The sequence below is a fragment of the Emys orbicularis genome, chromosome 2 (genome assembly GCF_028017835.1).
Source record: "Emys orbicularis isolate rEmyOrb1 chromosome 2, rEmyOrb1.hap1, whole genome shotgun sequence".
NCBI classification, from domain to species: Eukaryota; Metazoa; Chordata; order Testudines; family Emydidae; genus Emys; species Emys orbicularis.
The window spans coordinates 205,169,110-205,185,501 of NC_088684.1; the positions used below are offsets into that span (position 1 = coordinate 205,169,110).

Sequence of the window (16,392 nt, forward strand, 5' to 3'; positions counted from 1 at the left end):
TGTGTAATATTAACTCTTTAAGGTTTAGAGAAAGCTTATGTTATTCTATGTATACACAAAGTGGAACCTCTGCAAGCCATTTGTATGATAAAACCATAGTCAAATGAATTTGACTAAACTAACAAGTTTGCCAGTTTAACCCCTCCTTAAACAGCTGGAAATTTAGAGATGTGGAATTTTCATTACTTAAATTCTCAATAAGCACTAATATAACTATTACTCTGGAACTAACGAGAGACTGCAGAGCCAATCTGGGTGAATTACATAATTTACATACATCTTCAACCACTATAGTGCTCTTCCAGTCTTTGTTATTCTCATGCAATTTGACCGAAATCTTTCAAAAATAAGATGGAGTGTTCTATGAAGAATATTTGTCACTGAAGATATTTATAACTTTTAATCTAAAATGTTAGAGCAGTTTTAGAACAAAAAGCACTAAAGTAAAAACAGATGCAGAAGCTGAATAACAGGAAAACTTAAATTTTGTAACACTTAACATTAAAGGTCTTATGTGTTTAAAGAGCTTTTGTCTGAAGTCTTTGGAAAAATTTAAATAACCACTTACATGCCTTCAACTGTGTCAAATCTAAAAAACAAAAAATACAGAGGCTTAGCATGCTTAAATAAAACCACAAAAACTAAAAAGCAGTAATTAAAAAAGCAAATTCATTATAGATTCCTAAAGCTAATTAAAATTTGTTTTTTTTCCCCCAAAAGCAAATTTTCCACAGTAAAATGAAAGATTGTTAGTTAAAGCTGGTTATGTTTATTTCAAAATTCAGTTAGTTAATCACTACACCATGTAAATATTAATGCAGATTTGATGTGCAGAGATATTTCAAAGATAGTTTACCTACAGTGGTGTGACTAAAGTACGCATGCTTTTAAAGTGATTTTACATGTTTTAGTGACATTAACTTAACTACTTGCTCTAAGTAAGCTTTCTGAAACCAAAGTAATCCATCTCTAGGCTTATTTGCCTTATAAAATTTGTCACCTAATGAAGGTCATTATATTAAAAGTGAATGACGGATGTTATATTTAAAGAGAAAGACTGTTCAGGTGCTATAGAAACAGCACTTAACTTTACTGGCCAGCAGAGGTCTCACAGGAGGCTATACTCAACAGCACTAAAAAGCATACAATGTAATTACGTTTACATGGAGTATGGTATCTTAATTTGAGCTTGTTGTGTTAGTATCTCACTGACAATAGTAAAATCAGAAGAAAAGATCAGGTTTCAGCCTTCAGGAACTGGTATTTTTACATTAAATAATTTGCAACACAGTATGAAGCCATTCATACTATTAGGATTGCTCCCTAGAATTTCCTGTTCTGTCTATAGGAAGCGTAGAATCTTGGGTTTGTGGCAAGGTTATAAACATCTTAGGAACACAGTCAAAAGGAGTTAGAAGCAGTCTATGCTAAGAAGCAGTTAAAAGGATCTACACATTGCGTATTTTGTTACTCTGTGTGACAGTTTATTGAACATATCTGTAGCCAGATAAGGCTTATCTTTATGTCATTTATACAAATATATACCTTTTGATAATAAAAACATGGTTTATTTTTAATCTCACTGAAAATGTCTATTTCACATCAAAAAGTGAATATAGGACTTCTCAAATTAAGCATTTTTGGTTTCAAGTGCCAATTTTTGTATATGCCACACAGTGCACGTGTACAATTACACTTATTTGCATAGTGTGAAGAGACAAGTTATCCATATACCTGAAGGTTACCCTTTGACATAATATTTTTTAGAGATGGGATGATGTTGAAAATGTGAAGGAATCAGACACTAAACCTAAAATACAAAAAGGCTACGTAATCATGGAAAAAACATGCTTTGGATTTCTCTTAAGCTAATGTGTTATTTGTAGAACAGCTGATTAGAATATCTGCTAAGCAAGGGAGGAATTCAAGGCAGTCATTACAAGGCCAGAAAAATTGTTTTGTTTTGGTGCATTTGGACAATACAGAATATATCTTGTAGCACATATTACTAATTCTGTTTTCATAGTCAATCACTGAGGTTTGTTCAAAGAAATGAGCTAACAATTTACTCAAGGAACAGAGCTGCAAAGGCTAATATGTTTACATTACCACGGGGGGGGGGGGGGGGGGAGAGAGAGAGAGAGAGTGTGTGTGTAAGTAATACTTTCTCACAAGGAACTGCGTAGCCACAATAAACTCAACATTTAATACAAAATATTACAAAATACAGCTGTCAAAAATGACCCATAAGTACTTTTGATAGAGAGAGTGCTCCATTGAGGTCAGTAAATCTCTGATTAATCACTAGCAAGGTGAATGCAAGGTTTCTGAAGTTTTATGAATGGGCTCACCCACTTCACGTGCTCCCCTAACAGCCACAAAAATTCTGAAATAAGTCAGAACCACAAACTATCTGCCAGAGGTGTCAGACACTTTGCAGAAAGAAGGGACTGCTTTTTTCTGTCACAGCACAAGAAAAATGGCTCAAGCATTGCCTCAGATGGTTTTGTCTGTGTCAGCCCCAGAAATCACATCAGCCACAGAGAGAAGAAGTTTCTTAGTGAGAGCAAAAATAAGCCTAAGACTCCAGAGGGGAGGCACAAATGAAACTTATTTGTTTTCTTTTCCTTCTTTCTATGAAAGAATACACATGGCAGCCAGATGTGGCTACAGAGATCATCTTCCTATACGTTGCTCTAAATCTGGCAGGAATCAAAACTGGAAAAGCACAGTAAGGCAGCTCTGGAGTGGGAGAATGTGGGTGGTGACCAGTTATCCTGCCTGTTAGAATGAGCAAGGAATCCAATGTCTGCACTGTCAGAGTCAAACAGGAGTTATGCTGTAAAACCCAAGTAGCTCCAGAAAGTTATCATCTGCATTAAACAGCTGTGTTGCATTAATTACATTATTTTCAAATCAATCCCTTGGAATGTATGGTTACTGTTCTAACCTACAAACAAATTTATACATCTTGTACTCTTACTAGTAACTATACATAATTCTAAAAGTGTCCCAAAATAAAGGAAAATACTCTATTAAAACTGTTACTGAAGTGTACTGTTTCATGAAAACTATATAATTTGACTCCATTCTCTTTGCTCTTCTTTTCCTTTAATAAAAAGTTATTGGATACAAATATAGACCCTTAAAGATTGTCAGTGTTTCAATTTGTGACAATACTTATAAAACAGATGCTGTGGCTCAAAAGTTCTTATGGATGAAGCAACTGTTTGGTGAGAACAGTGACAGCCCATTTTTAATTAATATAAAAATGGGAAATGTTTCTATTTTTCAAAAAAGGGCAAGGTAAGAATTTACAATAGGAGCAAACAATCTGAAGCAAAGTAGTGGTGTGTGTACTTATAAGATACTGGAGAGGTAGAAGGCAAAATGACAGTAAGCAAACCCAGTTTTCTCTATTTGAAAAGGAGGCAGGAATCTGAGTGAGACTAAAAATTAATAAGGAAGGAACTGGGATGCTGAAAGGTTATGGGCCTCTGGTCTAGGATCTGAAGTTCTTTCAAAATCTGCAAGAAAATCTTTTTGCTTGTCTGCAAGGACTAAATCAGGTATTTGTAGATAACAGTAGCTCCACGATGAATGAAACTGAGGGCTCAAGCTGCCAACTAGCATATAAATTTACTCTTTATTTACCTCAGCTACACAGTAATGAAGTGCTATGATTCTTAATAGGATCCTAAACTGATGAGATTTGCCACAGAGAAAAAAGTGTTCAGAAGGGCATCTTTGACTTTATTAAATACATCCAGCTCAAAAGGCCAAACCAGGGACTGTAGTAAAGTGACTGGGGTGGTTTTGGTGGCAGGAGGTAAAATAATGAGCCATGCTTCTGAAAGAGAAGACCACATCAGTACCAATCCAGACACTTATGAGAACTAAAAGCATAGGCAACACCTGCTCTGAATAGAAAGGTCTTAGTGATAAATAAGGCTACGTTTTAGTCACGGGTATTTTTTAGTAAAAGTCATGGACAGGTCATGGGCAGTAAACAAAAATTCACAGCCAGTGACCAGCATATACCTATATACCCCTGACTAAAACTTGGGTGCTATGGGAGGGCGGGGGCACCTGGGACCCCTGCTGCTGCTGGGGGTGAAGGGGCAGCTGGCAGGCTCCTTACCTGGTTTTCTGTGGCTCCCAGAAGCAGCTGGCATGTCCCCCCGAAGTAAGTGCTGCCCAGAGCCCTAACCCCATCCCATACTCCAACGCCCTGCCTCAGCCCCCTCCCACACTCAATCTCCTGCTGCTGCTGGGGGGAGGGAGGCGGGGCATGGTGGCCTGAGACTGCCGCTGGCCCAGGGGCTGCCCGAGCTTCTTAGGCGGCCCGCGGGCCAGCCGCACCTGCCACTGCAGAAGTCACAGAGGTCCCGGAAAGTCACGGAATCCGCAACAGACTCGCAGCCTTAGTGATAAATGATAAGTGCAGCAAATGTAACATTGGTTTTGGAACCTCTGAATACTGTACACAGAATCTGTAGCAAGCAGCACACAAAAAAGTTTTCAATATTAAGAACAAAGAATACAATTGTATATTGCATTTTAAGGATTTACAGTGTTCAGACTACATAACATATGGAGAGAGTTTGGGTTTGGGGGCACAGACAAGTAGAAATCTGCTGACGAGGAACAAAATTGAAGTAAGGGTAAAGGTGTGAGATCAACAAAAAGTAAAACTTTGGAAGTCAAAGCACATGCAGTGTTTTCCCCTTACTTGACCCTCATTGTAAAAGCAATGGTATTAACTTCAAAATTATGTCACAAAGTAAGTGTGATCAGTTTCTTTTGTTTTTGTTGCAACTTTACATGTCTTGAAGATTCCGAGTTTACATGACATCCACAATTTAATGAGCTTTATAAATCCCATGGAGAAGGCAGAACTTATCAGTCCAGGATACTATTACCACTTCAAAGAGAAAGCACCCTCAAGTTTTTTACACTTAACTGTATTCTTTTCTCCTCTCACCCCTACATGCCCAATTCAAACATCAAATCAAACTTTTACATTTCTCCCTTCCTCCCCAGTTCTCTTCATAATCACTCTACCCCATGAAGTATTTTCTCAATAAGATTACCAAAGAGTTGATCTGAGGGATGAGAAGAGGTATTATCGCACTCTTGCCCTCTCAATCAACCATGCTATGCTATTTGTTGGCAATGCAGAGAAACTTTACAAATAAATTTTAAATCTCTCTGAGCACTCAAGAGCCTCAAAGGATGTGGAGCAGGATGTTGTGCAAGGTGAGAAACTCGGTCGTGTGTGTAACAACGTGACTAGTCAAAGCACAGATGCTGTTCTACTTTGGACTTCTCTTCACTCCAAAATTTTACTGTGTTTGAACTTGGTTGTGAAAAGCTGATTTAGTGACATGATTCTATTATGTGGCAGTCAGTGTAGCAGGGGGCACATGTTTAGCATCGTGCCAGCTAACTCATTCCTTCAGAACCATATTCAAACAGTAAAAATTTTTTAGTGTGGACAAGCCCTTAGTGTGAAATAGCCATCAGACTGCGACCTGCCCCTGCCAGATATCAGGGATACCCCTCGCTGAAAAACAGCTGTACAATTGTGAGACAGTCACTGTATAGGACCCCTACACTCTGATACTATATTGGAATGATATTCTCAGTCAATCAAAGTAGTATACCATTCATGACTAACTTGCCTCAAGAATAATTAAAAAAAAAAAACTTGAAATAATTTGACACTAGCTCCCTTAGACACACATTATGTCTTCACTATTACATAGATGAATATATAAAATTTTAAAATGTGTACTGATATCTAACAATTCTTGAAAATAGCTAACTTATTTGTTATATAAACAGAATAGGAAGAATAAATAGAATTTATATTTTGTGTTTCCATAATTTAAAATGAACTAGAATGGCATGCAAAGTACTACCATGACAGGGACCAACGTTTTTAGTTCTTTGTTCCTGCACCAGTTGGGGTTAAACTACTGCACTAGCAGCTTCCCTCTCACAAAAGCATGGAGATGGAAAGACTGCTGCTATGTGTTACTAACAAGTTTTCTATGGTGATGAGAGGCTTTGAACAATACTGAGCAGAATCCACTGAAGATGGGGAAGAGAATGTGTGATTTTATTCTTAGTTATTAAGCACAAAGATAAGGTGAATCCACTCTTCCTCAGAAACAAAATATTGAGCACCAACAGCAAGAGAAAGCACAGAAGCCAAACACAACTTGGGCCCAGAAATAGAAACCTTGATGTCCAAAAACTCTCAAATGATGAATATGCTTTAAAGATTCACAATGAACATTAAACTTCTTGCTTGTTTACACACAGCAGTTGTATAGGTTAGGTCAACTAAATAATTTTAGGTTTCAGAGTAGCAGCCGTGTTAGTCTGTATCCGCAAAAAGAACAGGAGTACTTGTGGCACCTTAGAGACTAACAAATTTGTTAGTCTCTAAGGTGCCACAAGTACTCCTGTTCTTTTTAAATAATTTTAGTGCTCTATTGTGTTTAGATGAGGCCTTCATAACTTGAGATAACTGACTGAAATTAAGGAGAAAATATAGAATGGTGACATCAAATGTTGTTACAAACTTAACACTTACTTAGTTAGCTGCCCTTTGTTTTTGTTGTTGTCAACTCCATTGTACGTAACAGCTGCCAATTTTCTGCTCCTGTAGTTCTCATAGTGTACATTGTTAGTGACATCCTTCAGGTCCTGCATGTGAGTTCTGTCAACAGAAGTACAGGCTATCAGCAGAGTTCATTCTTCATGAATATCAAACATGATCTGAAAATCAGATTAGATGACCTTCATTTTGCAGATTTAATAATCCAATCAAATTTATTCTGTCCTATCGAAACAATGAGGATTTGAGAACCAATTTTTTTTCTTTTAAATATTCTTGTTCATGGGAGCACCAATATATAAGCCTACTGTTAAATTCTACATAACTTATTCAAAGTGCTAATCAGTAAGGACAACAGAAAATTGCAGGAGGGTCTCCTTTTTTATGAGGCCTCATACTACTTTCCTATTACAAGCATTTATGCCTTCATTTCAAACTTAAAGAATGATGGTAGGGTCACAGAAAGGACAGCATATTTTGCACAGAATAGCATTTCAAAATTGAGAGCTTACTCACCTTATAAAGTTACTGGAGTCCTTCGAAATGTGTCACCTGATGGGTGCTCCAATTCCGGTGTGCCTGTGCCTTTGAATATAGATTTTTGGTAGCAGTGTCCATTTGGCCTGCACATTCTTCGTGCCCCGCATTGAGGCTAAAGTCCCACAACAGAGACTCCGAAGCAGAGGGGAAGGATGATGCGTAGTGGAGCACCAACAGAGACACACATCTCAAAGAACTCCAGTTATTGCACAAGGTGAGTAACCTCTCCTTCTTCGAGTAGTGTCCCTGTGGGTGCTCCACTTCAGATGACTCCCAAGCAGTACCCCACAAAGGGGGCAGGAGGTTCGGCGCAGAGTCCAACACAGAAGAGAGAACTACACTACCCATAGCACATCTGATTTCGTGGCAGGCACCAAGGCATAATAATCATTAGAAAAGGTAGACACTGAGGACCACTGCTCTACAGATGTCTGCAACTGATAATATCCCTAAACCAAGCTACAGGAGTAGAGAGTGCTCTAGTGCAGTGGCTCTCAACCTTGCCAGACTACTGTACCCCTTTCAGGAGTCTGATTTGTCTTGCATACCCCCAACTTACACCTCACTTAAAAAATACTTGCTTACAAAATCAGACACAAATACAAAAAAGTATCACAGCACACTATTACTGAAAAACTGCTTACTTTCTCATTTTTACCATATAATTATAAAATAAATCAATTGGAATCTAAATATTGTACTTACATTTTAGTGTATAGTATATAGAGCAGTATAAACAAGTCATTGCCTGTATGAAATTTTAGTTTGTACTGACTTCACTAGTGCTTTTTATGTAGCCCGATGTAAATAAAACTAGGCAAATATCTAGATGAGCGGATATACTCTCTGGAAGACCTCTGTGTACCTCCTGGGGTACGCGTACCCTGGTTGAGAACCACTGCTCTAGTGGAATGTGCTATCACTCGTGAAGTGTGTTGAAGCAGAGTTCATTCATAACAGATCTTAAAACAGCCAGAGATCCACACTGATAACCTCTGTTTCAAAATAACCGAACTCTTGTTTCTGTTCACAATGGATACAAATAGTCTAGGAGAGCTTCTAAAAGGTTTGGTCCTATCCAAGTTAAAGGCTAATACTTTCCTGGCATCCAGGGTATGGAACATGGCTTCTTGCCTAGTCGAATGTAATTTTGGGAAAAAACAGGAGATGAATGGTTTGATTAATACAGAAGTCTGAGGACACCTTAGGTAAAGATCTGGGATGAGCCCACTCTCTGCTGATTATTGTAAATGAAGAGGGGGTCCACCAATAAAGCCCCCATTTCTCTAACCCTTGGGACAGAAGTTATAGCTTCCAAGAAGGCTGTCTTCATTAACAGAACTAACAAACAGGTAGCTAATGACTCAAAGGGATGCTTCATAAGGCAATTAAGGCCTAGGTTCAGTTCCCAGCTAGGAGAAGATTCTCTGATTTGTGGGTAGAGATTCAACAAGGAATCTTGCTGTGGCCGAGTGAGCTATGAGTGAAAAACTCCCTATATGCTATTATTGCTGCGAAGTGTACCCACATGGAGCTCACAGAAAGACTCAATGTTTTCAATTCCAACAGGTAATCCAAACTCTGAGAAGGGGAGAACAAATAGGTGAAATCAGATGACTGCTACATGAACGAATACGGCTTCCATTTCTAAAGTTAAGTATTTCTTGTAGATTCTTTTCTACTGTTTAATAAAATGTGCTGTACCGCTGATGAACAGGATACCTCTATTCCTGAGAACCACTGAGGAACCATGCTTGGAGCCTCAGAATCTGCAGGCTGGGGTGAAGTGTTTGACCAGCATCTTGAGTCAGGAGATGACACAGAAGGCGAGAGGTGAGTCTGATTAGGTAGGGGCACCAAACTTGTCTTGGCCACATTGGCAAAGGTCCTGGCCCGATCTTGTTGAGGACCTTTAACAATAGCGGTGTTGCTGGATACACATAGAGGAGCCCCTTCTTCCATGAAATGAGAAAGCATCTCCTAGGGACTGGGGATTGAGACACCCTCTGGAACAATACAAGATGCATTTTGTGTTGCCTCCTGTGGCAAACAGATCTACCTACACGAACCCCCAGACTAGGAATATCACATGGAGGACTTGGGAGTTTAGTTCTTATTCATAAGAGAGAAATATCTTCTGAGGTCATCTGCCATAGTGTTCTGAATACCTGGAATCTATGAAACTTAGATGACTATCTGGTTGGCTATATGCACCAATTCCAGAGTTTTAACACTTCAGCACAGAAAGATGGGGAACATGCTCCTCTTTGACGGTTGATGTAATGCATGCATGCCACGTTGTCTGTCATTATCTTTATTGACTTGAACCTGATCAGCAGTAGAAAGTGTAAGCAAACGTATTTGACTGATCAATTCCAGAAGACTGATATAAAAAAAAGACACTCTTGTAGAGACCCTTTGTCCTGAACCTTGTGAGGACAGAGACGTGCCCACTCAAAAAGTGAACCGTCTGATGTTATGACTGTGTTAGAGCAATTCTGGAAGAATGTAACATCACCACATGTTTTGGTTGTGTCTTTCCAAAAGTTGGGGAACAGACAGTAATGTGCCTAGACTGTGCTTTCTTGGTTTGTAAACCTTTCGCAGCCATCCTTTTAGACCTCTGAGATGTAGTTTGGCGTATTGCATTACGAAGACACAAGCTGACAGCGGGATCCCGGGGCACCTTCCCCAGAGCACCCACAGCCACCCGCCCAAGTTTTAGTCACAGGTATTTTTAGTAAAAGTCATGGACAGGTCACAGGCCGTGAATTTTTGTTTACTGCCCGTGACCTGTCCATGACTTTTACTAAAAATACCCATGACTAAAACATAGCCTTATTGATTATAAATCAAAGAAACCTCTTCTGTGAATGATGAATAGCAATATGGGAAGCATGTGTCTTCTAGGCTGAGAGTTGCAAACCAAACTTCTAAATCTAATGAGGGAATTATAGCTGCAAGGATCACCATCCTGAATTCCTGCTGTTTTACATATCTGTTAATAGACCAGAGGTCTAAAAATTGGTCTCTATTCTTCTTGGGAATCAGGAAGTACTTGGAATAGAATTCTATTGCTCCTATGTGTATAAGTGAGCCAACCTCTTGTGCCAACAATTAATTGTGAGAAGTGTCCCTGAAAAAGGACAGGGAGAAGGAATAAGTGGGAGGGATAGATATGAAATGGGTAGTGTAATCAGATATTATGGCTTTCAAAACCTACTCGTCCGATGTTGTGCTCTCCCATGTAGTCTAAAAGTAGAAGAAGTGACATCTAAAAGGAGTGAGGGGGGTAGTATGTTGCAGCTGTAAAACCCTTGTCGACTGGATGGTTGAGACTCTTGTCCTACCCTTCAAAACTCTTGTTTGGGGGATGCTGATGGTTGGGAAGACATGGCTGTAACTCAAGACGGTTTCTTTTTAGAGGACCTTGGCCTCTTGGACCAGGGCTTAAATGGGCTACAGTAAGTTGAATACAGGGCTGGGCATGCTTTTTGTGCCATCTGAGACTTACTAAATCTCCTCTTATTTACAGTATAAATCCCTAAGGATCACAGTGTGGCTCGAGTCTTTTAATGCGTGAAGAGGTGTATCTGTCAAGTCTGCAAAGAGCTTGTAAGCATGAAAGGGAAGGTCTTCAACGGTGCTTTCAACTTCTCTTAGGAAGCCAGATAAATGCAGCCAGGATGTTCTCCAGTTTTGCAGTGATATCTATCATGCTGCTGTATCTGCAGCATCCAAGGAGGCCTAGAGAAACGTTTTTGCCAGAAGTTGACTCTCTTGTATAACCACTTTAAATTGGTCACAATATTCCTCTGGTTGGTGGTCAAAGGACTTACATTTGTCATAGTTCAGATAATCTTATTTGGCCATGGGCACCTGATGGTTTGCTATTTGGAATTGAAGAGTAAGATTTGTGATCAAAAAGATGATGCTTCTTATGGTCCTTACTGTTTGGGGTGGTCTTTGAGCTATGTGGTCTACCCTCTTCATTAATGGCCTCCACCACCAGGGAACTCGGAGCTGGGTGAGAAAACCAGAAACTCTGATTCTCTGGCAGGGATGTAATACTTTCTATCCACCTTCTTGCATGTAAGTAGTGTGGTTGCTGGGGATTGCTAAACAGTCTTAGTGGGCTCCATAAGAGCTTCATTGTCTGGAACAGCAATCTTCATCAGTGTCAAAAGTGTGTAATATGTCTAGGAGTTTATGATGGGATTCCCGAACTTCCTCTAAGGCAGGAGTGGGGAACCTTTTTTCTATCAGGGGCTACTGACCCACAGAAAAAAATCAGTCAGAGGCCACACAGCCCCATAGGGGAGGGTGGAGGCTCAGGGCTTCCCCCCGCAGTGGGTCGAGCCAGTGCTCGCAGCTCCAGCCCTGTGGGGGTGGGGGCTTTGGGCTTCCCCTAGGTTCTGGGGTGGGGCCAGAAATGAGGGGTTCAGGGTGCAGGAGGGGGCCCAGGGTGCAGGCTGGGGCAGAAGGTTGGGGATCCAGCTGCGGGTGCGGGCTCTAGGGTGGGGCTGGGGATTAGGGGTTTGGGGTGCAGAAGGGGGCTACGGACTGGAGCTGAGGGGTTTGGGGTGAAGAAGGGGGCTAAGGGCTTGGGCAGGGGATTGGGGTGTGGGACGGGGGTTCCAGCTGGGGGTATGGACTCTAGGGTGGGGATGGGGATGAGGGGGTTCGGGGTGCAGGAGGAGGTTTGGGATGTGGGCTCCGGCTGGGCAGCACTTATACCTCAGGCAGCTCCTGGTTGGCAGTGCAGTGGGGATAAGGCAGGCTCCCTGCCTGCCTGCCCTAGCTCCGCGCTGCTCTGCTACTGGAAGCGGCCGGCATGTCTGTCCCCTAGACGGAGGGACCAGGCAGCTCTGCATGGTACACGCTGCCTGCAGGTGCCAGCTCTGCAGCTCCCATTGGCCGCGGTTCCCGGCCAATGGGAGCTGCGGAGCCGGCACCGGGGGGCAGCACCCAAAGCTTCCCTGATCACCCCTCCGCCTAGGGGCCACAGAGACAGGCAGCTGAGAAGGAACTTAGCCACACAACCCCACATAGCCTCTGTGGGGAGCACGGGGATATGTGGGGCACACGTGCGGGCCGAACAGACACTTCTATCAAAAATCTCCGATCAAAGGCACTGGCACACCTGAAGAGGAGCACCCACAGGAACACTACTCCAAGAACTGCAGCATTCCAAACATTAATGTTATAAGTTTTACAAAAATAATATATTTTGTAGGTGAACTTGTAAATGAAGAGGACCCATATGAAATATAGCTCTCTAGTCTTGTAATAATGCTACATTAGATCCATCTAAACATTTGTCAGGCAACACGTTAGAGTTCCAAGCACAAACTTGACTTGAGTTTCCACATTTCAGGCTTACGAGTAGTACTTGTGTCTCCAAGATAAAGGTCAAGTATCAACTATCCACAATATCCATTCAGCAGCTCAAAGAAAATCCTCTGGAGTGAAGCTCAACTGCCAAACAGCCATTGTTATAAGAGATTGGGAAATAAATCTAAAATTGCCCATGATAAAAAAGGCAGAGAGACTCAATCACCTTTTAACACAGGGAATACATCAAATCCAACTGTCAGGAGGAGAAAAAAAGATACTTTTTTAAATTGTTCCTTGTCATATTGCATGACTAAAGGTTTTACTTTGGAATACAGGACTAATATGTTAAAAAGCAATCAGTTTATTCCATAAGTACTCTCTGCAGAAAGACAGTATAGAAGTGTTGAGCAATTCTCAAAACTCTTCTTCAAGTCTAACTTACTATGGTTCAAAGTCTGCCCTCACATACATCCACAATTTCTAGTAACTTGAACAGGAGTTGCATATTTTGAGTCAGATGTGACAAAACGTAGACACTGTACTTTAATCGGAAAAAACAACTGAAAAGCAATAGAAAAGTTCACTTTTAATCCAAATTTTCCTTATTGCCATTCTTTCCCCACAGGTTTGTTACAGTTTAGCAAACTTTTAAAAAGTTGAAAGGTATTATGTACTAAGAGGGCTTCTATTTTGTCCCTCTGCATTTCTATTTTCATTTCCTGCATATTTCACTGCCATTGATGTTAGGATAGAAACAAGGTTATTGGTCCAGCAAGTTCTAATCCACACTATTTAATGTCAGGAGCACTAGCAGCTCAATCTTGACCTATTCAAATATTTAAGGGACAGACAAAACTTCCATTGCCAATTAGAGAGGAAAAAATATATTCTGGAGGCTATGTCAGATAGCTGCATTTCATTGATTGTGATTGATGAACAAGTCATGACACGTTATGAGACTATTATTCTTGTATGATGAAGCAAGAGGTCTTGGAATTATAAAGTAAATATTCTGCACTTTTACTTAAGATAGAAAGCAGATCAATACTCAACATTTGCACAGGAGTGAAAGATGTCCTTAAAAAAGAATATACAATATAAGGAGATAGAGAACATAAGTTTCCTTCTCTTATATTCAACTGAAATCCTTTCACAATAGGTGTGCAATGTTCCACATAAAACTACTTACCTTATCAACATGTTCCTTAGAATTGTGAAGTCACAGTGTTCACCATTTTCAACTGTGAGGGAAGAAGGTAAAATGTATGTTAAGACAGTGTAACCAAAACTTGTGCCATACATGAGGTAGAGGGAGATATTGAGATTGAATATATTTGAGCATTAATGTTTTCCTATGTATAAATCTCCCATTTCCCTACACGTGCCCCCATATTTCTTTTCCAGAGAGAATTTTACACTTTTCATTCCAGATTACGTCAAAAAGCTTAATAGACACATCACTCAACCTACCACTGAAATGCAGTAGCTGTTGGACGGTACGTAACATTTCACAAGCTCAGGGCAGAAAGTGAAGAACAATTTTCAAATGAAACAGGTGAATTTAAAGTGACACCAACTTTAAAAAAATTGTGTTAATTTTTTCATCTATATTGTTACAAATAGCACCTAAGATTACTATAACTGAAAGATGAGAGTTCTAAATGTCAATGTGTACTTAATGAAACTAACTAAATAATGGCTGTTTAATGTACAGCTTCCTCTACATGGCGAAGTCTCAGTGCAACACAGAGAAAAATATTTAAGATATATCATAAGAAAATGTGATTGTAAAATAAATTGGTAGGGGAATTCAGGGGCAAGTGTAGTACTTTAAATTACACTTAAAAAAATTGATTAGATTTCAAGTTGACAGTGCCTCTATGCAAGTAGAAAGCAATAATCCCAACTGCATTTAATCATGATTCTGGAACAGACATCCATATATAGGTTTGCAAAGAGCCACTGAACCCTGTACTATCTGAGACAAATTCCATATAGGATATGTTACAAATTTTGGATTGCCATATTACCACATAAAAATACAAAATCAATTTTACAAGTGAAGTGACATCAAATTTGATACCAGGTAAGTTCTGCCAATTTAACAGATACAACAGTAAATTTTTCGAAGTTATAATGTCTGAACTTCATAGTACTGGAAGCAGACACAAATAAACCACACTTTTATGCATCACCTTTAAAATATTTACATACGAGTAAAGGTATTTAAACAATCCAGGAACTTTAAGACTATATGTTGACTTCGCCAGAGAGCAAGGGTAAGAAAAATCAGCACATAACTGACTAAACTCATTTTCCTAGTCCCCAGTGTCCTGATTTGCCAACTTCTTCCCCAAATAGGGCTCCAACACACCAAGCCACGTGCCATCACACCCACCATGTGACCTCTCCTGAGAACAAAGTCTATCAGGATCAGGAAAATCCTGTTTTTAAAATGTTGCGTGGTATTATGTATATTAACTTCAGAAAGACCAAATCTATCTTTAATTACACCCAATTAATCAAAAGTTCTTAAATTAAAAAGGAACTATGTAATCTGACAAAGAATCCTACAGTAAAAGAAAAATGTACTATAATATATTGACAGCAAATCCCCTTTCAAAAACTTGCCAGTTTACTAAAATCCCAAATATACCAATGCCCTCTTGATTTCCAATGAGAAATTAAATCAAAGCACACAAATATCTACTGAATTTCATGCTAGAATTGATGATTCTATCTTAATTGCTAATTTACACAGAGTTTGAAAATCATGAGCCTGTTAACTATGTATAGACATTTATATAAACGAACACTAACCCACAAGATGTAGGTCAATACATCACTTCTCAAGTGTATGAGACTGATAAGTGACTAAAATGGAAATTACATGTAGTTCTTTGCTTGTGAATCTGAAGTGTGGCTTTATTTACAGAATCCAATATCTGGCGAGTTTGTGTTTATAGATGGAATGGCAATGTAAACCATGGGAGAATTCCAAGAGGACTGGAATTCCAGCAGATCTACATAATGACCTGAGTGTAGGGTGACCAGATGTCCCGATTTTATAGGGACAGTCCCGATTTTCAAAAATAACAGGAGTACTTGTGGCACCTTAGAGACTAACAAATTTATTAGAGCATAAGCTTTCGTGGGCTACAACCCACTTCTTCCCGATTTTGGGGTCTTTTCCTTATATAGGTTCCTATTACCCCCACCCCTTGTCCCGATTTTTCACATTTGCTGTCTGGTCACTCTACCTGAGTGTCCACTGTTAATGGTCCCAGAATCCTTAGCAAACAGTGGATCAGATTAGAGTTGTTATAGATGCTCACTCCCCCCCCACACACACTTGGATCTGCACATTTAATGGATTCAGGTTAATTCTACACTTGCACTGTGGTCAGACCAACTGAGCAGACAATATAAAAAACCAGGACCATAAACATAACTTTCCTGAGAGCAGTTCACTGCAAAAGAATATTCTGCAAAATTGCAACCCAATGATGATCTTTGTAAGACATCAAGTTCCTCATTTTATCTTTATTTAGTATGTATTTAAATATTCAGTGGCTGAGCAAATCGAGGCCATGCACTCGACCCAATATATTTGCTTATAGATCAAAGAACCGTGAAAGACTCTGAATGATTTCTCCACCAGACAAAAAAAAGTAGTAAGAATAATAGGAGGAATGGGGGAAGAATGGGAGACAATGCTATGGGGAAGGGGACATGGGAGACAGAGCCCCTGGCATATGGGGAGACAGAGACTCTGGCATATGGGAAAGGGGATCACAGAGTCCTGGCATTGGGAGGGTGCAAACATGGAGCTTGTGGAGGGGAATGGAGGAATGCAAGGAGCCCCTGGTGTGTGCTATCTGAGCTCA

The 16,392-nt window shown here is 40.0% G+C and overlaps 1 protein-coding gene across 1 annotated transcript in view; it reads right to left on the reverse strand.

Moving 5' to 3' along the window:
* The window catches only part of SEPTIN7 (septin 7), a 106,827-nt gene that overhangs the window by 8,067 nt on the left and 82,368 nt on the right, over nucleotides 1-16,392 (reverse strand). The window contains exons 8-10 of the mRNA XM_065400019.1: nucleotides 13,695-13,746; nucleotides 6,605-6,730; nucleotides 569-589 (exon numbers count right to left, since the gene is read on the reverse strand). Coding sequence (XP_065256091.1) covers nucleotides 569-589; nucleotides 6,605-6,730; nucleotides 13,695-13,746 — 199 coding nt within the window. The remainder of the gene's footprint in view (nucleotides 1-568; nucleotides 590-6,604; nucleotides 6,731-13,694; nucleotides 13,747-16,392) is intronic.